This window comes from Apium graveolens, chromosome 2, assembly GCF_009905375.1.
Source record: "Apium graveolens cultivar Ventura chromosome 2, ASM990537v1, whole genome shotgun sequence".
Classification (NCBI taxonomy): domain Eukaryota; kingdom Viridiplantae; phylum Streptophyta; class Magnoliopsida; order Apiales; family Apiaceae; genus Apium; species Apium graveolens.
The window spans coordinates 192176800-192200467 of record NC_133648.1 but is presented as its reverse complement, the minus strand read 5'-3'; the positions used below and the strand labels follow the sequence as shown (position 1 = coordinate 192200467).

The window sequence follows — 23668 nt, the reverse complement described above, 5'->3', positions numbered from 1 at the left end:
TCTGTCCACGTATGCTTCCACGACACAAATGTTACATTTTCCGTTAAGTCAACAGGTCAACTCTGACGGTGTGTCATTACTCTCCACTCTAGTGGTACAAGTGATACCCCGATTTCTAGAGTGAACCTTTTGATACATGCCTCTCAGTTTAGTGACCAAAGTGATACTTAACCCATATGTTTCTATCATCAAGCACATACTACCTATTGGGTTTAACCCCAAAAATCCTCCCCTACAACCCAATACGATTTCATGCACAACTGAATTAACAGTAACCATCAAGCCATCGACGTTGATCCGCCAATACCTCCCCTCGAACAATAACCCCTCATTCTAGTACAAAAAGATTTCTCTTATCTTTTCGACCTTTGAGTATCTCTAAATCTCCTTTAGTGACTTCCAACATACTGTTCTTCATCATAACAGTATATGCCATATCAACTAATTTACCCAATGAAAATAGATTTCGATTTAACTCCGGTATGTATCTTACTTGAGTTAACTTCTGAACACGACCATTCTGACGTTTCATTGTTACCTCACCAATGCCAGCAACCTTTACCATTTTACCGTTCGGTAACATTACCATCGTTCCCTCACACTTTTTGTAGGGCGAGAACCACTTCCTCCTACCACATATGTGATGAGAACATCCCGAGTCAAGCTCCCATTCTTCTTTTGATCCCTTTCCTTCTTCAACCAAAAGAACATATTCATCAGCTTCTAAAGGCGAAACACTACTCCCTCCTCGATTTTTCTTCGACTTTCTCAAGTCTTCTCTTGCCTTTGGACACATAAATTGTATATGACCCAATTTCTCACAATAAAAACACCTGAAATTAGGGTTATGTTTCTTAACATACTTCTTTTCCGTGTCACGCGCACGTACCACGAATGCACTTCCATCAGATGTATCACTTGATTCTTGTTTCATCAATCTTTTGGCCTCCAAAAGAACAACAATAGTCTCATCCAAATCTAACTCCATTTTCCCGACCAATAAAGAAGTCATCACAGTATTATACTTCTTTAGTAGAGGCACTAGTAGTAGAACAACTTTTTTCTCATCCTTCAATTTTTCATCCAAATTATTCAGCTGGTTGATTAAGCCATTAAAACGATTCAGATGATCTCTTAAATCTCCGTCTTCGTCCATCTTGATCCCGAACAAATCTTTCTTGAGAAACAGCTTGTTGGCCAAAGAATTTGAGTGATATGTCTTCGTTAACTTCTCCCACAAATTTTTGGGATTGTCCTCTTCAAGAACATCATACTTGATTTCCGGTGCAAGGGTCAATCAAATCGTTGATGGTAAACGTAACTTCATGTCTCCCCACTTTATATCATCAACTTCAGTAGGCTTTTTCACTCCGAGAATCACATATAACCCTCGTTGAATTAACAGATGTTTCACCGTGTTTTGCCACAAGGTAAAATATTTCTTCCATTAAACAATTCAATCTCAAATCCCCCAACTTTCTCCATCATGAATCTTGGTTCTTGATACCACTTGTTAGGGGGAATACACATAAATATACAACCAAACAAACAATGCAAAATACACACAATATATGACGCGGGAAAACCCACATCCCAACTTGTATTATTAATCCAGACAATTGTCAATAATACAATCAATCTCTCCAAACGGTACTCACTCGATATTTAAATCAAACAATACTCAAGCATACATCAAAATAATAACATGACTATGTATACATAGTAATCACAAACTTGACCACCAAACCTAATAACCTAATCCCGTTATAATAATAATTGTATATCCAATATATATATAATTATTATTCAACTCAATTATGATAATAATTATTTACCCATATAATTATTACTCAATTCAAATATATTTTCTATCACCAAGCCAATACTACATACTGGATACTGGGTTTAACCCTAAGATGATATTGCCTTTCTACATGTTTGGATAATAACCGAAGCCGGTATCAGGGACCATGGTGTGTATATAATTGGTGGCCGGTACTTAAAAGTCTTCCACACCATAAACCTTATTTTACTAGTTAAAATAACTAAATATTCTCTCTCTTCTCTCTGCAGTCTGCCCCCTGTATAAATAGCTGACCACCACAAGCAACTTTCCCTCAAATTATTTTCCTCCAAAAGTCTTAAACCTTTTTCTTCTGCTAAGTAGCAACTTCGGTTCGCTTTCACCCAGCCTAGTGATAGAAGCGTGTCTCGAAATCGAAAAAAATTACATCAGTTTGATTTTAGGAAACAAAAATCAATAAACATGGGTGTGCAATCTCCAAACCTTATGCGCAACAAGAAGACATGTAGAGCTGTAGGAATCCCAACCATTGATCTTTCAATGGACAGAAGTTTAGTTTCCCAACTTATTATCAGAGCTTGTGAAGAACATGGTTTCTTCAAGCTCACTAACCATGGTGTTTCTACTGAAATCATTTCAAGAATTGAACAAAAAAGTTGCGATTTTTTCGCCAAGCCAGCTTCTGTAAAACAACAAGCTGGACCTCTTACTCCCTTTGGTTATGGTTGCAAAAGTATTGGATTCCACGGAGATAAGGGTGAACTTGAATATCTCTTGCTTGATGCCAATCCTACTTCTTCCATCCCTCAAAGAACCAAAGCTATCTCCAATGACCCCGAAAAATTCAGGTAACTTGCAATGATTGAAAAATTAATTCTTAGAGTTGTACTTATTCATGGCATGCAACATTGTTCTCAAGTTATTTTTGGTTAGTATAATTTCGGCATAAATTGAAATACCACAAGTTCATGCAATCACTGAAACTCGAACCCTCGATCTCCCCGTTTAGCTTGATTACCAGAAGGAGAAGATGGTATTTGGTAGAGGTCATGGTTCTGAAGTTTTCAATTTATCTGTTCTGAATTTAGAAATGTATCTGTGTCACCTTTCTTTTCTTGGACATACAAGTAAATAGTCAACATTTCACAAATAATCCCCAGAAATTGTTGCCTTGCGTGCTTAGCAATACTCACATAATTGATCACTTTTATGTGCATATAATATTATGGAGTCAGCAATGTGATTATCCGCCCATCCTGCAAAGGGACAGTAGACCGGCCATATATTATTAATTAATTAAACACATAGTTTCTTCACAATCTTTTGGTCAGATTCCCAGTTAATTAAGTATAATATAATGTATAATCTAAAAAACTACAAATAGTTAAGTACTGACTGTATGTACTGCAACATCTTTCACAGTAGAGATAACTAGTATGAATCAGTTCTTGCTCAATGTTTCCAATGAAAACGATATAAGATTCTAGTCAAAAGTGTCACACGTGCATAGACAGCATATAACGCGGAGTCTACTAACTATTTTGAAGTAATTGCAACATGTAATTAAAATATTTCGCGAGCAGCGTGATGGGATAACTTAGTGGTAAAACTTATTCTCTGTCGATTTCAGGGTTTTTTCCCCTTGATAATTCTATATATTTCACTTAATTTGTTGTTCTAAGACGTATATGATCTGTTGGTAGAACCTGCCGAATATGTATATTTAAACCCCACCAAACATTGGCCCAACTAACAAGAAAATGTGACATATATTAGGCAGGCAGACACAGCTATGTAGAAACAGGTATCTGTATTTAAACCAAAAAATTGATCAGCAATGTGATATGTCAACTTTCTCCGTTTGTTTATTTATGTCAACTTGGGAATGCCCCCTTGTATCTGCAGATGTCAAGATTGCAACTTGTTTCACTCATTCTTAATTTACTAGCTGTAAAGCATCTTTTGCATTTTTTTTTATTATGCAGACATATATATTTTTTGATAATTTTTCTAAGTCAAATATATCTGGTATGCCAATTTGGGAAGTACACTTAAATAATTAATTAAGGCTAGCTAGGATTAAATGTAATTACAACAGAACAATAGTAATATGTTTTACTCACAAATTTTCTCCTGTCATATTGCAGTTGTGCTGTTGATGATTATGTACAAGCTGTAAGAGAGCTCACATGTGACATTCTTGATCTTGTGGCCGAAGGCTTAGGGCTCGTAGACAAATCTACATTTAGTAGGCTCATCGACGATGTTGAAAGTGATTCTGTTTTTCGTGTCAATCATTATCCTCCAATGGATCAGAATCTAAAGGTTTTAAATCCGATTTCCAAGTTTCAAATGTTCGATACTAATAATGCAAACAATGGTACTCCTTCTCGAGTCGGATTTGGAGAACATTCTGACCCTCAAATCTTGACAATTTTGCGATCCAATGATGTCGGGGGACTTCAAATTTGTTCAAGTGACGGACTTTGGATCTCTGTTCCTCCGAACCCTAGCGAGTTTTGTGTACTTGTTGGTGATACATTTCAGGTAATTACTCTAGAAATGAAGTTACACAATTAGTATATATATACTGAAACATGTTTGATAAATTAAATTGCCTTTGCTGACATTGTGTTTTTGTAATGTAGGCTTTGACAAATGATAGGTTCAAGGGTGTGAGACATAGAGTAATGGCAAACTCCAACAAGCCAAGACTGTCTATGATGTATTTCGGTGCACCATCTCTCAATGCAGTGGTCTCTCCTTTACCACAGATGGTATCATCCAACAGTCCAACTGTCTACAAGCCCTTCACTTGGGGTGAATTCAAAAAAGCCGCATTCTCTCTACGTTTGGCTGGTCGACGCCTTGATCAGTTCAAGTATAGTTACAATTACAATGACGATAAAATGACAGAATGTTGATAAATATCTTTGGATACACTCGCATACAACGTTTTGTCACTGGTAGATTAAAAAATTTCATTGGATCCCTTGGTATTGGCCAGTCCAAGACTCAGTGGAGGCAGTAGTGTGTAAAAGGGATGGAGGTTGATTAGGCGTACATGAGTTTGTGCAAATAGGGCAGGCCAGGGAGGGTGATTTTGTAATACGTGAATGAAAATGAGTGATTTTTTTAGGATGTTGATGGGGGAGTTTGATGAAATTTGTATTTTGATGTATCTTGGTCTAATAAATTGATATTAGTGGTCGAATTGCTCGATTAGAAAATGAAATCTTCATTTTTAGTTTTATACATTGTAAGGTACGGTACATACATGGATGAATCTCAGAATTCTAAGAAAACCAGTGGGTACTCCTATCAATAGTAATGCTAGAGAAAGTTCCAATTACTGGGTATTAAATTCTTAGCCTAGTGAACCCCACTGAAACATTATCTTAAGATTGATTGCGGAATGCCGATGGAAATGACAATGGCTTATCCCATTTGATAGAAATTTCCAAAGAAACATGTTTATGGGACTTGACTAAGATACAGAACAAACAGACAAGAATTATTTGGGAGGGCATAGGGAATTTTTACTGATAAACCTCAGCCTAATCTGATTTCGCATAAGTTATGTATTCCAAGATACGCTTTCATTAGTGGAATAAAATGTCATGCTCAACTCCCTACCAGGGCCAGAATGCACACTCCAAAATTATATTCAAACAAGACAACTTACCAATTCCATTCAACTCAAGAAATTCTGTTTGAAGTTTTGAAGTTGATTTTCAAGTTACATAAGGTCTGTTGAAGAAAACTTAGACGCAAAAACTTGGTAAATTTTTAGTATCCAAGACAGAGAAGAAGTGAGATGGACTCAAACAAGTCATACAGAAAACAACTCAGTAGTTACATGGACAATTCCTATTAAAAGTTCAAGCCTTCAAGGACACATAATGCAAAGCCTTCACTATTTGTTCTTTGTTTGACACATCACAAGCTTCATCATCTAGTACAGCAAATAATTCATCACCAAATGCATACAACATCACATGCATTGGCAATTGACTTTTGGATTGAGGGTGCTACAAGTTTTTATTTTCAAGAGCATTTTAAACACCCATTTAATTGTGTCATTCTGGTCTTAAAAATATCTTAGATGTTCCAGAAAATTTCCCATGTTTTTGGAAGTTTCTAACTCATGGTGGCAACAAAATGCTAAACCCTGAATTATAAAAAACCTGATGCAATCGATGGAAGCACTAAATTGTACCAATAATCATTTTTAACTTTATCTGACTGCAAACAAAATAACATTATTAATATGTTGTTTCCGGTTTATCAAATTTTGACAAGCTTTTTTACTTTGATAGTAAATGCTACCATCCCGCAGTGGCGGATGCCGGATTTCGGGAATGGTGTCATATTATAAAGTGATGTTATCCTTGGTTCAAGAATATATAATCGGATTATTTCATCGGCTTTAGAAAATTTAGGGCGATCCTTTTTTAGTAAATTTTTTTAATATACACTATATTTGATATTTTTTTATATACATGACACACTTATTGACATTATGTATCACAAAAAATATTTTTTTAATAATATTTATCAATGACACTTTCTAAATACACCTTGTAAATTCACTCTTAATATTTTCATTGTCAAATTGGAGGATGGTTAAATCTATAAATTTGAATTCAAATTAGAAACGAAAATGGTTAGATGGAGAATGGAGATGGAGAATATTTTAATAAGACAGAGGCTGATTTCCATATGTAAAAAAAAATTAATAGTGTGTCATTTGACACACCATGCATACATATAGATCCGTCACTGCTATCATCAATACTTGCTGAAAATCTGATGGATTTTTCCGGTTTTGAAAAAAGTTGCCTATAAATGCATCATTGTTTTCTTGAGCAAGTTGGTAAGATGCCAAATCAACAAGTTCTCATAGATATTTTTAACAAACATCTTGTAAGAGCTTAAATAATAAGAGTCGAAAGACCTTAATATTAATATGTTGAATGATAGATCCCAATCAAAGCCATAATGAAGATAAGTATTCTCAGGGTGATAATGAACCTCAAACTATGAACCTCAAATTTTTGTTGTATTCAACTACCTGCCTCAATGAAGATAAATATTCTCTGAGGGTGAGAGTGAACCTTAAATTTTTGTTGTATTCAGATTACCTGAACTCTTACATAGCAATTCAATTTATAAACAAAGTACAGACCAGACAACTGCTTCTAATTTTCAGGCCAGTAACTAAGCAAGTCCTAATTACTAACTGAAATCTAAACAACTGCACTCCTAATTCTAAGCAAGTCTACACAAAATAACTAAATACATTCCCACTCCTTTATCTCATCACTTACAACTAAAAGTGACACGATAACTAAGATGCAGGTCTATCAATACCTCACCTTTTTTTAGAACCTTGTCCTCAAGGTTCAACTCTAGATTTTGATCAGGGACTGTTAAGTGAGGAATGAAGTTTCGAGGTTAAATCCAGACTCCTCTTTTATCTGCTCTTTGCCTTCCAGTATTAAGATTTGTGGTTTATGATATTTGTTACCAACACTAAACTTTGTGTCACAGTTAAAACAAAGTCCTTGAACTCTTCTCCTTTGCATCTCATCCCAACTCAGTCGTTTCATTGAAGATGCTTGATTTGTCGACGAAGATGCAGAGCTACCTTTTGGTTTCTTATAAAGCTGGTCATCTTTTATCCTAGCTAAACTGATAGCTTTCTTTAACAATTTCGGTTTGAACATTCGAATACCGTCAGCTAATTCGGGTCTGAGACCACCCATAAATTAGTTACGCCATAGATGATTTAAAACTTTTAGTGGAGCTTTTATTTCCACAACTTCACCCAAACCTTTCTTTATTGATTGGATTTTTGTTAGATATTGAATGCAAAGAAATGTAACACAGGGGGTGAATGTGTTTCTTTGATTTTATTTGACTTTTAAAACAGGTTGGATTATTGGTGAACGAAGCAGTTTAGAATTGTAGAGATAAAATGCTTGACAGTAAAACACACAAGACATAATATCATAAACTCACTTAATTGTATTAATTAAGTTTGTCTTGCTACAAATTCTTTTTCTTGAAAATAAGAACTCAGTTTCCATCTTGAGAGAATACAAGTTCTTCTAGATCTGTTTGTTACATCTACACTAAGGACTCATGCATGTTTAATAGACTAGCAACACGAGTTTAAAAAACTTGCATTAAAATCTTTTAAACCAATTTTTTATAGCAACCTTGTCTATTTCCTTTTCTGGTGTTAGCAAATCTGTGCAGAATGTTACAGGTCTGCGACCATCCTTTGTCCAGTGAATCTTGGCCCTTGATCGTGTATTCTTCAAGATGCTTTTGTAGAATTTCCAATTCAGTGAATGAATTGTTTGTTGACTGATAATCTTGAATCTTGAACTTGTCTGTATTCTGAATTTGAGATAGTATGCCGAGATCTCTATTTGTTCTATAGAGAAGTGACATATCGATACATGTAAAGACTTATCAATATCTTGAGTTCTCTATAGGTATATCTAACTTGTCGAGGTGTCTGAGATCTCTACATAGAGAATTTGACTTGTCGATATCTCTAAAGAATTTGACTTGTCGATATCTCTGATGTGGCGCCTGATAAGTGGCATTTTATACCACTTAGAACGTCTTATAATAGTTTAAATTGGTGTCTTGAAATCAAGTATTTTGTGTATTTGATGCCTTTTTCTAGTGTTTGTGCGTTTTAGGGTATTAGTTGCATTTCGAGGGAGAAATCATCAATAATAAGCCTTGGCATGTGTTCAGCATTGCAAATGGGAAGAGAGGAGCAGATACAGCGAAGAAACGGAGCAAACAGACAAAAATTCCAGAAAGGGTCTGAGCGCCCGCTCAGCTATGCTGAGCGGCCGCGCAGGGTCGAGAATTCAGAATATTTATTTTAGACTTCTATTTCTGTTTGGCTTCCAACTTCTGAGTAATCTGAGTTTTATGGGACTCCTATATAAGTAGATTTCAGAGACGTTTCACGTGTGTTGGATCGTTGTATTAATCAAGGAGCAAAGGAGATAAGGAAGAAGACCGTTTTAGCACACCGCAACGAAGAGGAAGCATATTTTCTTGTGATTCTTTATTTTGTTGTAACGTTGGATGCTAGTTTTCTTGCTTTGAACCTATTACTCTTGTGACGTACTCTGGTTTAATATAATTAGTTTAGTTATTATTCTTTTGTGTTTATTTATCGTATTTTCATATGAACCCATGATGACGATGAGTGCTAACATGGGCTAATCGTGATCATGGGGTCGTAACGGATTTACTATGGAATTCTTTAGTTAGTTGTTTAATACCTTAGTGTGTGATGATTGTATGATATCTAGTATTGGTTGTGCGTATTTGTCTTATGTGCGTCGCGAACATATAAGATAGGGTGTTAATCTCTTGTGAAGCGACGGTGGATCTCGAGATTTAGAACTTGCCATGCTAGCATAAGTTCATGTATGTGTCTACATGATTAGTGGGTAACTCTAACCGTTTTATTCGCCCTATGTAATCAAAAGGAATAACTTGTTCTTAAATTATTATGTTGTCAATTTCTGTAGACATACAGGGACTCAACATAATTGATGTCTATTCAACTTCTATCTTAATTGTGGATGTTTGGTAGAATGGTATTAGTACAATGAAAGTTGGCTTTTATCAGTTTCGTGTTATTCGATTAATATCATCATTGTTGCATGCTAAGGGTAATAACAATGACTATTGAAGAAAGTAGTAATGAAGTTGTGATCTCATGAGTGTTTTAATATTGTTAATTTGAAGTGTTAATTAAGTGGTTAATTTTAGTAGTTAATTGTAGTTAATAATTAGTTACTTAAATCTAAGTGTTATTGTCTTAACATTGAGAAGTAATCATACATTGGTGAGTGAGTTTAATTGAACATAATTAGTCTGAGTCTCTGTGGGAATGAACTAGAAAGTATTCTATATTACTTGCGAACGCGTATACTTGCGTGAATATTAGCGCGTGTTTTCGCCCTAACAAGTTTTTGGCGCCGCTGCCGGGGAACGAACCCGGGTCACCCGCGTGACAGGCGGGAATACTTACTACTCGTAAGAGGACTTTAGATACAGCTGAGGAGACAGACGAAGTTCTTGATATTCCGGAGAAGATAGATTTTGAAGATTCGGATTCAGGAAGTGAGCAGAAGGAGCCATTAATCATGGGTGATCGTATTGTTCCGGCAGATCCAGCTCTTATGGATTTTTCTCGGCCTAAAATTGATGACATTCAGTCTAGCATCATGCACCCGGCTATTGAGGCCAATAACTTTGAAATCAAGCCGGGCACTATTCAGATGGTGCATGTAATAACCCCAATTTTTGGAATTTTTGAAACCCTTATGAATAGTGATTTTGCTGATTATGCTGAATAAGAAAACTTTTCATGCCACACTTTGTAGGAGTTCTTTTATTGTTATTCTGAGATCTTATTAGTACTCTATATGGTATATAAGTGTATGTAAAGATCGTCAGAATCCAAATTCGAACACTTTGATTTTTCCCGAAAATCCACCAGATACCGAAAGAATTGAGTATAAGGTAACAGGATAAAAAGGATTTAAATTCAAGGATTATAAGAGAGGATCATAAAAGGAAGATAATGTATTGAAAAAGGTTAATGGGACCCAAATAATAAGATCCCGGGTATGATCCCTCAAACGATAAACGAAAACGAAAGTTAAGCGAACCGTATAACAGATCAGCGATCATTAGCCAAGTAATTAGGAGTTAATCAAAGAGGTTAGTGGATGATGATGTCATCACACCAACAAGAGAAGGACAAGTGTAACAAGATGACATAGAAGGATGACATAAGCATGACCAAAAAGGGAAGGAATTGTTGGTTGATTTTAAGCCATTCATTTTTTACCATGGTTAAAAGGTAATTAATCAAAACAAAAGGAAACAACCAAGCAAAACAAATCAAAAACACAAAACACAAAGTTGACCTTCATTTCCAACAAGAAGCTCTCGGCCTTTGTCCATTTCAAAGGAAGAAAAAATTCAAATTCAAGTTCCAAGCCTTGTTAATTAGGGAGGTAATTATCTAAGGTTCCTTGTACATATATATAGATATCCTATGAATCTAAGATTCAAATTCTTTCACAATCTCTTCCAATAATTCATGGAAGAAGAGAGTCAATAGTGTTTTTCAAGAATTTGAAATTTTGATCTTGTGTTTTTGTTTAGATAAAGCTTTAGTAAGGATTTTCCAAGGTTGTTTCAAGCTCATTAGTTACTCCTACTCACAAGGAAGGTATAATCTCTTAACCTAGCATTGTTATTTAATGTGAAGAGCTTATTATGAGTAGTATAGTTCATGAGAGGCATGATTATTGAATATTTAGAGATCGGTTAGTTTTGTAATATTTTTGGAGTTGTAAATCTTGATGATTAGTTAATGAACTTAAGAAAGCTCTTAGTTCATGATTGAGAAGTAGTATAAATTGGAAATATTGAGTTGTTGGGGCTGTTGTAGTAAAGAATGGATGAAGTTTGGTTTTAGTGGTGATTGTGGGTTGAATTGTGAATTGATTGGAATGGTTTAAATTTGGTAATCGCGTAAACATAGCCGTCGTAATGCCCGATTTACTTTAGACTGTTTATGTTCTTAACATCAGGACCCGAGAACTCACTGTTAGGTTTTAACCATTACCATGATTAGATAGTTCATGTTACGAGCTTTGTTTTGATATATGGTTCGCTTGAATCCGATGTACGGTTTAGGAGAAACGACCATTTTAAGTAACGGCGTTTCGCGACCGAACCATTACCCCTCGCCTTACTTTAAAACCTTGGTTAAGGCCCTTAAATGACTAATTGGAGTATAAAAAATTATGTAAAGTGTATTAGGCAGTTCGAAGGGTACTCGCGAAAGAATCGCCTTAAAACTCTTAATGGTTAATTTATTAAAAATGGTGGAGCCGAGGGTACTCGAGCGACTTAAGTGAATCGTTAAGCGCAAAAACGAACGTTAGGGTCTAATTGGTTAAAGTATAGATTCTTAAGCGACTTTGGTTTAATTCCAACTTATATGTTGTTTATAGGTTACCAGACTCATCCCAAGCCTTTTATCACCCCCAGCCGCTCACGCAAGTTTTCTACCCGTTATACTATTGTTGTGATGTATATATGTATATGCATTATCTTGTGATAGATGCATGATGGTTATTAGCAAATCTTGCGATATATTGGAGCATGTGATATGGTATATATGAATGTCTGTTTCGTAATCTTGATATCTAATTGTTGATTCAATTGCTTATAAGTTGCATAATACATATGCTAGAGATACGCAGTAGTTGCGTATACCCTTAGTATAGGGGACCCAAAGGAGAACATTTTCTAAACCGGGAGTCGATGTTCCCGAGTATAATATATATATATATATATATATATATATTAATATATATATATATATATATATATGTATATATATTGATATAGTTTTCGAAACTATTAATCGAATAAGGTTTATTCGATAACTTTATTTTATTTAATGAATATTATTTTGAATATTCATTCGAGGACTTATGACTCCTCTTACTTTATTTAATGAATATTATTTTTGAATATTCATTCGAGGACTTATGACTCCGTTTATTTTATTTAATGAATATTATTTTTGAATATTCATTCGATTATTCAAATAAAGATCGTACTTTCGTATAAGTATATCTTTGGTTATTTATTATTCATTTCAAGTATGAGTTTTAAAACTTCTACCTCAATTATTTTTATAAGGATTATCCTTATGGGAATATTGTTTAAATAATAATATTCAGATATTTTCTAACATATCGGGACTGATTTATTTTATTAAATCAGCATTACTCCAAACATTCTTAAAAATGTTTTCGAGTCTTCAAAATGATTTTAAAAGTTAGAGTGGATCCCAAAACTCATTTTTATATTTAAGATCTTCCTTTCAAAGGGGATTTAAATATTCGCTCAAAACCTGAGGGATCCGGCTCTGTGGTGTATTTAATATTCGCAACGAGGTTGCTGTTTTGATAAAAGAATTGATTACTTACCCAACGTTCGGGAAGTAAGTCCATCTATTGAGTCGGCATAAGCAACATGGGCTCAGTGGGCGTCCATGAAAGTGTAAGTGGCTCAGTGGGAGTCCATCAAATACGTAAGTGGCTGAGTGGCAGTCCAACATAAGGTCCTATTGCGGCCAGGGTGATGACCAGTGGGGAATTCGTCCATCTACTAGTAGAAAAGGTTACTTATTGGTATCTTTGCCTGATCAGCAAGATATTAGGTTTATGCCAAGGTTTTCTCCTTTCCAAATTCATTGGATATTGCAACTCTGTTTATAATTTTCATAACAGAGGTTTTCAAGGAGTGTATGAAATGTATATATATATAGGTGTATATATATCGGGACTTAATGAAGTATCTCGTAACTTCATTTCTTTCAAATGATATTTCAAAGATTGAATCTATTCAAGTCTTATCTTGTAGTCTCATCAGTGTGATGAACTTTTGAAACTGATTATAACTTGAACGGTGGTAGTTCAAGTAGTATTTGGAAAAGATATAAGTATATTGGAGTATCTTGTAACTTCATATTTTAAACTTATATCTAGTAAATGATTATCTTATGCATGTTAAAGATTTTCAGAAAAACGTTGAGACAAGGTTAGATATATGAGATCACCTTGCAACAATATTTTTATACAGTTATAAACTGGAACTCTGTGTATATTATACATGTCAGAGGATTTCAAAGATTGTGAAAAGTATATATATGTATATATATACTGAATATTTTGCGACTTGGTCGCGTTAAGATAACAAAATTGGTTCATTTCTTTTTGACCAAGACTTTCATGAGTACTATGAGAATGCTCATATATTGTTAATTATTATACATATTATTTCGGTGGGCTTGTTGCTCACCCTTGCTTTCTTCTTTCATCACACAATAACAGATAGACAAGATGAACAAGATCAAGCTCCCAATTCGTGAGCGGTTAGGAAACGTTCCGCAGTTTCCTGTAGGCGTTGATGTCATTGTAGCTGAGGTAGGAGCTACCAGTAGGCTAGGCTTTCAACTTTTGTTGTTCCAGACTTATGTATATTTACGAATTGTAATAATGGCAAAGAATATGTAAATTATTCAGAAACCCTTTTTATGGTGAAATGGTTTATAATTGTGGAATAAAATGACTTGTATTATTTTTGGTATTCATCTCTGAGACTATAACTTGTTGTGTGTGTGTGTATATTGTGGGGTCACAATACGCAGTAGTTGGTTGACTGTTAAGATTAAGTATTAATAATTGAAATGGAACTCGTGACAACCCGAATCCCCGACCCCGGATTTGGGGGTGTTACAGAAATGGTATCAGAGCTAAGCGTTATAAACCTCAGAGATGATATGACGTTAAAATAATAAGTTCACTAAGATGATAAGAACTCTTGCCAAGTTCATAGTCAGACTACCTAACGTAGTACTGACAGTTAAAACCCTTATGGGAACCCTTATAAATATCGTGATAGAAGCATAGTTCGTTATCGTATATGGTAGCGGGACTCCGAACCCTGAGGTTGAGGAGCAACAACGTGATGATGTTTTATTACTTATTGGAGATCAGATTTTGGATCTGATAGAGCGTCCTAACGCGGGACCGGATGATGTTCATATTGAGGATGTAGCGGTTGAGGATGTTGTCCTAGAAGGGATTGTTGCTGAGGAGGATCCTAACAAGAATGAATAAAGGACCACTGAGGAATTGATGACCATGGTTAGGGAAACTACCAGAGGTAGGATTGGCCGGTCACTACCGTAGGTTCGTTCAAGTTTGTAAAGATAGTAGCCCCTTTAAAGTGGATTACTCGTAAGACTGAGATGTTTGAATGGACAGAGAAATACGAGAAAAGCTTTTAAAACCTAAAGAAAAGGTTGGTGGCGACCCCTATGTTGGCGTTGCCGGATGAAAAAGGAGATTTTGTGAATTGTAGTGACGCTTCACATAAGGAATTAGGGTGCTTTTTATACAGCACAACAAGGTAATCACGTACGCGTCAAGACAATTATGGGAATATAAAATTCGATATCCCACCCATGAGCTTGGTCTCGTGGCCATAGTTTTGCCCTAAAGATTGGAGGCACTACTTGTATGGAGAGAAGTGCGAGATTGACACAAGCCATAAGTGCTCTAGTATATTTTTACGCAGAAAGAGCTCAACATGTGCCAGAGAAGATGGTTAGACTAATCAAGGATTTTGATTATGAGATTATTTATCAGCCAGGTAAAGCCAACGTGGTGGCTGATGACCTTGGTAGAGAGGAGATTGTCAAGATGATAATGTCTTCGGGAGAGTAGATAAAAGATTTCGAGAAAATGGAAATAGGACTGAAGGTAACTGGAGCCAGAACTGAAAAGTTGTTTGAGATTGTAATGTAGCCCGAATTATTGGAAAAGATCATATTGTGCCAAGAAGAAGTGATAAAGGAAGGCAGGGAGCCAATGAATAGAGGAGAGATTAACACCAAGAAAGAAGGAACCCATAACATAATGAAATGGAAAATAAGGATTTTAACGTATAAGATGACCCCGATTATGGGGAGTAGGATGAAATATTTCATATTGAGAAAACAGGAGTCGAGCAAGTTAGGGAGAACCAGGATGGTACTCCTATGGGGAAATTCATGGACCTGCCTCAACAAAACTTATACTTTTACCCCCAACCACCACCCTGAGGAATCAATGCGGTGGAAAATTCTTTCATGACCTTTAAGTCGCTAAGCTCATAGAGTTCCAAGGAACAGGGTGACCCAGTCGAGGCAAGAGCCTTGATAAAGGAAATATAGGAATCATTTTAGATTCTAAATGATTGACGAGTCACAAAAGACTGTTTTGTCACTTACCCTCTTAAGAGAGAGGCCACCCGCTGGTAGAAGACCAAAAAAGGCACGGAGCCAGAGGTTAGAATAAACTGATTAAAGTTTAGTCAATTGTTTTCGGGAAAGTAATTCCCAAGGTTATGGAGATAGTGTAAAAGCTTTAGAGCCAGAACAAAGGCGGACGAGTATAATGAGTTATGAAGCTAAGTTGTAAAAGTTGTCAAGATTCGTTTTGATGACAAGAATCCCAGAACGACGTGATGTTTGAAGTCAATGAGTAGTGGGTTCATGAAATGATTGTAATAGAAAAGAAAATAAAAAGAAACTGAAGTGGAAAGGAAAATAAAGACAATAGAGTTTGAGGAATGATAAGGGAGTTGGGTATGAGGAAACCCTAAAGACTCATAGCAATAGAAATAGAAAAGTATGTATTCGTTAGGATGAGGGTGATTCACCATAAGTTAAAGTTGATGGTTGAAGGCGTGAGAGATACATATATTTTTTCCCCTGTAAGTTGGGAGGATTCGAGGAAACCTTGAGATAGTTCGAAGGATAAATAATGAGACACGGATAGACTGAGGAGACAAGAAAGTAAGAAATTGGGAAAATTGGATGAAGGAAGTGACCTTCAAGAATGTGAAGTGTAAGACCGGTGGCATGATACCCAGAAAGGGAAACGCCAGGTATGAAAGATATCCCAACATTGAGATGTCTGTTGAGATAAACAACAAAAGTAAATGAGGAATTATTAAGAAGAAGTTCACGTTGAACACGACCAATATCTTCCAGAACATCCCTGTTGTCATTACCAAATTAGGAAAGAAAAGTGGGTAACCATTGTTATCTTTTGAAGGCCATATGGGTTGACCCCATTTTGAATACAGATGTTAATTTGAAATTAGGCATATACTATCGAGGTGGGAATGATTGAATAAGACACCCTTATCATGGATATATGACTTGATTTATCCGTAGAAGGATGCATGTACCTTTTTAAAGGTGGAATTAAGGATAGAACATCTGTAACTTAAAATGAATCCTAGGGGAATGCATAAAGGTTGGCATTTCACCTTGAATATGGATAGTATGAGTTTTGACAGTATGAATTGGAAATGATTAAGGTAACAACAACCTTTAAAGATCAGTAGAGAAATTTTTCAAAAGTACATAGACAATGGTTCTAGTATTAGTAAATGGTATTTTGATATGCCCTGTCTCTAGGGAATATAGGAGGAACGATTCAAGAATAACCTTAGAGGTTTTACAAGGAGAAAGGTAATATTCAAAGTTCTCAAGAATATAAATTTTGATAAAAAATATAACGTAATAATAATAATGCCAAGTGGGGCACATGTTAAACCATGAGAAGGTATAGATTGAACCCAATGAAGGTCAAGAATGGTGAAAACAAGGACCCAAGATATGAGACGTCCTAAGTATGATCGAGAGTCAGTCGTGACAATGTTAATGTAACACCCCCAAATCCGGGGTCGAGGATCCGGGTTGTCACGAGTTCCATTTCCCTTAACTATACTTAATCTTAACAGTCAACCAACTACTGCGTACTGTGACCCCACAATATACACACACCACAAGTTATAGTCTCAGAGATGAATACCAAAAATAACACAAGTCATTTTATTCCACAATTATAAGTCATTACACCTCAAAAGGGTTTCTGAATAAATTTACATATTCTTTGCCATTATTACAATTCATAATATACATAAGTCTGGTACATCAATAGTTGAAAACCTAGCCTATTGGTAGTCCCTACCTCAGCTACGGCGACATCAACGCCTACAGGAAACTGCGGAACGTTTCCTATCCGCTCGCGAATTGGGAGCTTGATCATGTTCATCTTGTCTATCTGTTGTTGTGTGATGAAAGAAGAAAACAAGGGTGAGCAACAAGCCCACCGAAATAATATGTATAATAATTAACAATATATGAGCATTCTCATAGTACTCAAGAAAGTCTTGGTTAAGAAGAAATGAACCAAGTTGATATCTTAACACGATCAAGTCGCAAAATATTCAGTATATACATACATATATACTTTTCACAATCTTTGAAATCCTCTGACATGTATAATATACACAGAGTTCCAGTTTATAACTGTATAAAAATATCGTTGCAAGGTGATCTCATATATCTAACCTTGTCTCAATGTTTTTCTGAAAATCTTTGATATGCATAAGATAATCATTTACTAGATATAAGTTTAAAAGATGAAGTTACAAGATACTCCAATATACTTATATATTTTCCGAATACTACTTGAACTACCACCGTTCAAGTTATAATTAGTTTCAAAAGTTCATCACACTGATGACAAGATAAGACTTGAATAGATTCAATCTTTGAAATATCATTATAAATAATGAAGTTACGAGATACTTCATTAAGTCATGATATATATATACACACCTATATATATATATATTTCATACACTCCTTGAAAACCTCTGTTATGAAAATTATAAACAGAGTTGTAATATCCAATGAATTTGGAAAGGAGAAAACCTTGGCATAAACCTGATATCTTGTTGATCAGGCAAAGATACCAATAAGTAACCTTTTCTACTAGTAGATGGACGAATTCCCCACTGGTTATCACCCTGGCCGCAATAGGACCTTATGCTGGACTGCCACTCAGCCACTTACGCATTTGATGGACTCCCACTGAGCCACTTACACTTTCATGGACGCCCACTGAGCCCATGTTGCTTATGCCGACTCAAATAGATGAACTTACTTCCCGAATGTTGGGTAAGTAATCAATTCATTTATCAAAATAGCAACCTTGTTGCGAATATAAATACACCACAGAGCCGGATCCCTCAGGTTTTGAGCGAGTATTTAAATCCCCTTTGAAAGAAAGGTCTTAAATATAAAAATGAGTTTTGGGATCCGCTCTAACTTTTAAAATCATTTTGAAGACTCGCAAACATTTTTAAGAATGTTTGGAATAATGCTGATTTAATGAAATAAATCAGTCCCGATATATTAGAAAATATCTGAATATTATTATTTAAATAATATTGCCATAAGGATAATCTCTATATAAATAATTTGAAGTAGAAGTTTTAAAACTCATACTTGATATAAATATTAAATAACCAAAGATATACTTATACGAAATTACTATCGTTATTTGAATAATCGAAACATTATTCTTTAATAAAATAAAGAATATTATTTAGTAAATAATCAGAGTCATAAGTCCTCGAATGAATATTCAAATAATATTTATTAAATAATATAAATTGAGTCATAAGTCCTCGAATGAATATTCAAGTAATATTCATTAAATAATATAAACTGAGTCATAAGTCCTCGAATGAATATTTAAGTAATATTCATTAAATAATATAAACTGAGTCATAAGTCCTCGAATGAATATTCAAAATAATATTCATTAAGTGAAATAAAGTTATCGAATAAACCTTATTCGAATAATAGTTTTGAAAACTATTTATATATATATAAATATATATATATAATATACTCGGGAACATCGTCTCCCGGTTTAGAAAATACGTTCACCTTTGGGTCCCCTATACTAAGGGTATACGCAACTACTGCTTATCTCTAGCATAGGTATTATGCAACTATAAGCATTGAAATCAACAGATAGATAACCAGATTACGAAACAGACATGCATATAAACCATATCAGCATGCTCCAATATATTGCAAGATTTGCTAATAACAATCATGCATCTATCACAAGATAATGCATATACATATATACATCACAACAACAGTATAACGGGTAGAAAACTTGCTTGAGTGCTCCCGGATAGACTTAAGCTTAGAGTGGGTCCGATAACCTATGAACAACAACATAAGTTGGAATTAAACCCGGTCGCTTAAGAAACTAGACTTTAACCAATTGAACCCTAACGTTCGCTTATGGTCACTCCTACGCTTAACGAATCACCTAAGTCGTTCGAGTACCCTCGGCTCCACAATTTTTAATAAATTAACCATTAAGAGTTTTAAGGTGATTCTTTCGCGAGTACCTTACCAACTGCCTAATACACTTAAAATAATTGTTTCATATCCCAATTAGTCATTTAAAGTCCTTAACCAAGGTTTCAAAGTAAGGCGAGGGGTAATGGTTCGTTCGCGAAACGCCGTTACTTAAAACGGTCGTTTCTCCTAAACCGTACATCGGATTCAAATGAACCACATATCAAAATGAAGCTCGTAACATGAACTATCTAATCCTGGCAATGGTCAAAACCTAGCAGTGAGTCCTTGGGTCCTGATGTTAAGAACAAAAACAGTCTAAAGTAAATCGGACATTACGACGGCTATGTTTACGCGATTACCAAATTTTATCCTACTCCAAATCAACCACAATTCAATCACAATTCAACCATACAACCAAACTCCATCCATACATTACTAAAAAATCCCCAAAACCTCAAGTTCTCTAATTTATATTATTCTCAAACATGAACTAAAACCATTCTTAAATTCATTAACTAATAACCAAGATTTAAAACTCCAAAAACATCACAAAACCAACTAATCTCTACATATTCAATCACCATGCTTCTCATAAACTATACTACTCATAATAAGCTCTTAATATTCAATAACAATGCTAGGTTAAGAGATTATATCTTCCTTGGTGAGTGAGAGTAACTAAGGAGCTTGGAATCACCCTTGAAAGTCCTTATCAAAGCTCAATCTAAACAAAAACTCAAGAACAAAATTTCAAGTTCTTGAAAAACACTATTCACCAAGAACTTTGATGAATTGATTAGCTATGTTAAACATGGAATCTTGAGCTTAAACTTATGGCTCATCTAAGTTATAAATTATGGAAGCTAAAGAAACAAACCTCTTAAATTATGAAGGTGTGTAGCTTGATTTTTGAAAATTTTCCTTTGCTTTTCATGGAAAAGCCGAGAGCAATAGATGGGGGAAGAAGAGAAATGAGTTTGTTTTGGTTGCTTTTGATTTTGGTGTTTGTGAAATGAATACTTGGTTGAGATTGCTTTGATAAAGTGATGACATCACATGTCTTTACCTTAAGGTTTGATGATGTCACCTTCTCTTTTAACCACTTGTTTTAGCTTTTCTTGGAAGCTTCCTTCCAATTCTACTTGTATGTGCTTGTCCCTTGGTCGTTTATTTGTTTTACGGTTCGCTTAACTCTGTTCTCTTTCGTTGTTTGAGGGATCACATCCGGGATCTTATTACTTGGGTTCCCTTAAATCTTTCTCAATATCTTATAATTTTTTAATGATCCTCTCTTATAATTCTTGAATTTAAATCCCTTTAACCATGTTACCTTATACTCAATTCTTTCGGTATCTGGTGGATTTTCAGGAAAAATCAAAGTGTTCGGATTTGGATTATGACGATCTTTACATACACTTATATACCACATAGTGTACTAATAATATCTCAGAAGATCAATAAAAGAACCCCTACATAGTGTGGTATGAAAAGTTTTCTTATTCAGCATAATCGGCAAAATCACTATTCATAAGGGTTTCAAAAATTCCAAAAATTGGGGTTATTACAGTCTCCCCTCCTTAAAAGGATTCCGTCCCGGAATCGGATAGAAAATGAATAGGGATGCTCTCTTAGCATTGCACTTTCTAACTCTCAAGTAAATTTTCCCTCATTGTGGTTCTACCATTAAACTCTGACTGGTTTGATAGCCCTTCTCCTAAGCACTTGTTCTATTTCAATCTATAACCCTTCCTGGTTGCTCCATATAGGTTACGTCTGGTTGCATGCCTATGCGCTCATATGCCCTTATTTGTCTGGCATCCGGATTACACTTTCTTAACATTGATATGTGGAACATGTTATGAACTTGCTACATGTTCGGGGGTAGGGCTAGCTCATATGCTAACTTCCCAATACGTTTTAATACCTCAAAGGGTCCAACCATTCGTGGGCTTAGCTTTCCTTTCTTTCCGAACCTCATCTATCCTTTCCAAGGGAATACCTATAACAGCACTAGGTCCCCTACTTCCTATTCCTTGTCCTTTCGTGTCAAATCAACATACTTCATGTTCTCATCTTGGGCTACTACCAGCCGTCCTCTGATTAAATCTATTATATCCTTGGTCCTTTGGACCACTGCTGGTCTAAGCATCTTGCGCTCTGCAACATCATCATATTATAAGGGAGATCAACATTGTCTTCCCTCAAGGATCTCATAAGGCGAAATCTCGATAATGACATATGATCTATTGTCGTAAGAAAACTCAATCTGTGTTAAGTGATCATTCCAATTTCTTTCAAGTCTATTGCACAGACCCTCATCATAGCATCTAGAATTATAGCTTTTGCTTCTCAATACCCACTCTTTTCCAGTTCGTAATCGCTACTATCTTCCATTCCTAATATTATACTGGTTACCTTTGCTCGTTAGCATTCTATAACCTTTTAATACACGCGTCAACCTTAGTATCACGAATGTGTTAGAATCAGAATACCACCGTACTGATACTACTTCCTTTCTAGCTGCTTCTATCTTCGGAAGTTTGATCCATCATATAGAAGTAAAGGAATTTGTTGAGAGATCACTATGATCATGAACACTTGTTATATCGCATAGTTAGTACAGAAGGTGGCCAGCCTTTAGTACTTGACAAGCAATTTAAACAATAGATGGTATCCTACTAGGCTTCTATCACACAGATAGATAGTCATTTGGCAATACCTCCCCTTATGGAAGGGTTGTTCTTCTCAGCTTACATGAAATGAAAAGGAGAGAAAAGAACGAATTGAAGAGAATTGTATATATATTAAAATATATACTGCCACAAAATATCTGGCTTGAAATCTACCTCTGAACTATAGAGGTTTATCATAGGAGAACAAAACATATATGTATATAAATCAATATTAAGCATTATAGCATCGTATTTCACATGCCTAATTATTTTTGCTATTCCGTCCATCATTCTATGGACCCATGCTCTTTCTCGAGCTTATACACAATCACCTTTGAAACTCCCTTGACATCGAAAATTGAATCTAGGATCTCATTCTAGACATCATCGTTACTAGAATTCTATGCTTGCTTCGCAACCTTCCTCATATAGTAATACGACTCTCTATTGATAAAAGGGAATAAGTATTCAATAGGTAGATAATCTACTTAATTAGTCTATCAATGATAACTTATACACCACCACGACCCGATTAGTGGTACTCAATCTCAACGTCCATTCCAATACAACTCTCACGGTTGTAAGTAATCGGCTCATTACTCGTAGAATCATTCCTGCATTACTATGGTCCACCGTTGACCTACTGTAGTCATTTGTTTTCCATGAAGTCTTAATAGCTAACCATATGGAGTCCATACATATCGTATCGAATTCTTCTAAGGAGGTAACATGATCACCGTTCATGATTCATGAAGAACACTCCTGAACTTGACGTACATATGACATGAAGCAGATAAATTTGCAGAAGAGTTTCAATGATAGAAACGATAGCAGCTTAATACCATTCTTAATCATATGCCTTTAATAGAAGACTTAACTCAAAGGTTTGTTTAGTCCTTTTGAAACATGGTCCTGGATTATGCTCAAGATAGTACCTTCTAAGATAGATAGCCCGCTCATGGCGATTACACGAATTAAACCTTTACCAAACTACTATTACAGTTGGGTATTGCACAGTCATCAGAAGGAATGTCAATCTTCCAAACCATAATACAACCTTCATGGCTTCAACCATTATCACTGTATTCTTCTGGCACGAGCGCCTATAATTCCTCTCTTACACTCAAAGTGTCGGCCACCTCATTTGCCTTTCCTAATAGTAATAGTTCCTTATAATCAATGTCATTTTAACCACCTTCAACTAAATTTTCTACCCCATTTCAAAATACTGCTTGTGTGAAAATGCTCTTCCTTAAGCTTTGGTGAGAAAAAAAATATATCATAATTTTCCCATAATTTATTTCCTCGGTCTTTGAATGT

At 35.3% G+C, this 23668-nt stretch overlaps 1 protein-coding gene across 1 annotated transcript; it reads left to right on the top strand.

The window, feature by feature from the left end:
- Positions 1 to 2084: 2084 nt before the first annotated feature.
- LOC141706129 (gibberellin 2-beta-dioxygenase 2-like) lies at positions 2085 to 5116 on the top strand. The gene is made up of 3 exons (XM_074508949.1): positions 2085 to 2652; positions 3952 to 4351; positions 4453 to 5116. The coding sequence occupies exons 1-3, from the start codon at positions 2267 to 2269 to the stop codon at positions 4726 to 4728; spliced, it is 1062 nt and encodes a 353-aa protein (XP_074365050.1). The 5' UTR covers positions 2085 to 2266; the 3' UTR covers positions 4729 to 5116.
- The last annotated feature ends 18552 nt before the right edge of the window (positions 5117 to 23668 follow it).

What these genes read in the sequence shown, in the direction of transcription:
- LOC141706129 (XM_074508949.1), top strand. Translation starts at nt 2,267, where the DNA reads ATGGGTGTGCAATCTCCAAACCTTATGCGCAACAAGAAGACATGTAGA. An exon ending in AATGACCCCGAAAAATTCAG is followed by an intron (nt 2,653 to 3,951) that starts GTAACTTGCAAT and finishes GTCATATTGCAG; the next exon opens with TTGTGCTGTTGATGATTATG. An exon ending in TTGTTGGTGATACATTTCAG is followed by an intron (nt 4,352 to 4,452) that starts GTAATTACTCTA and finishes TTTGTAATGTAG; the next exon opens with GCTTTGACAAATGATAGGTT.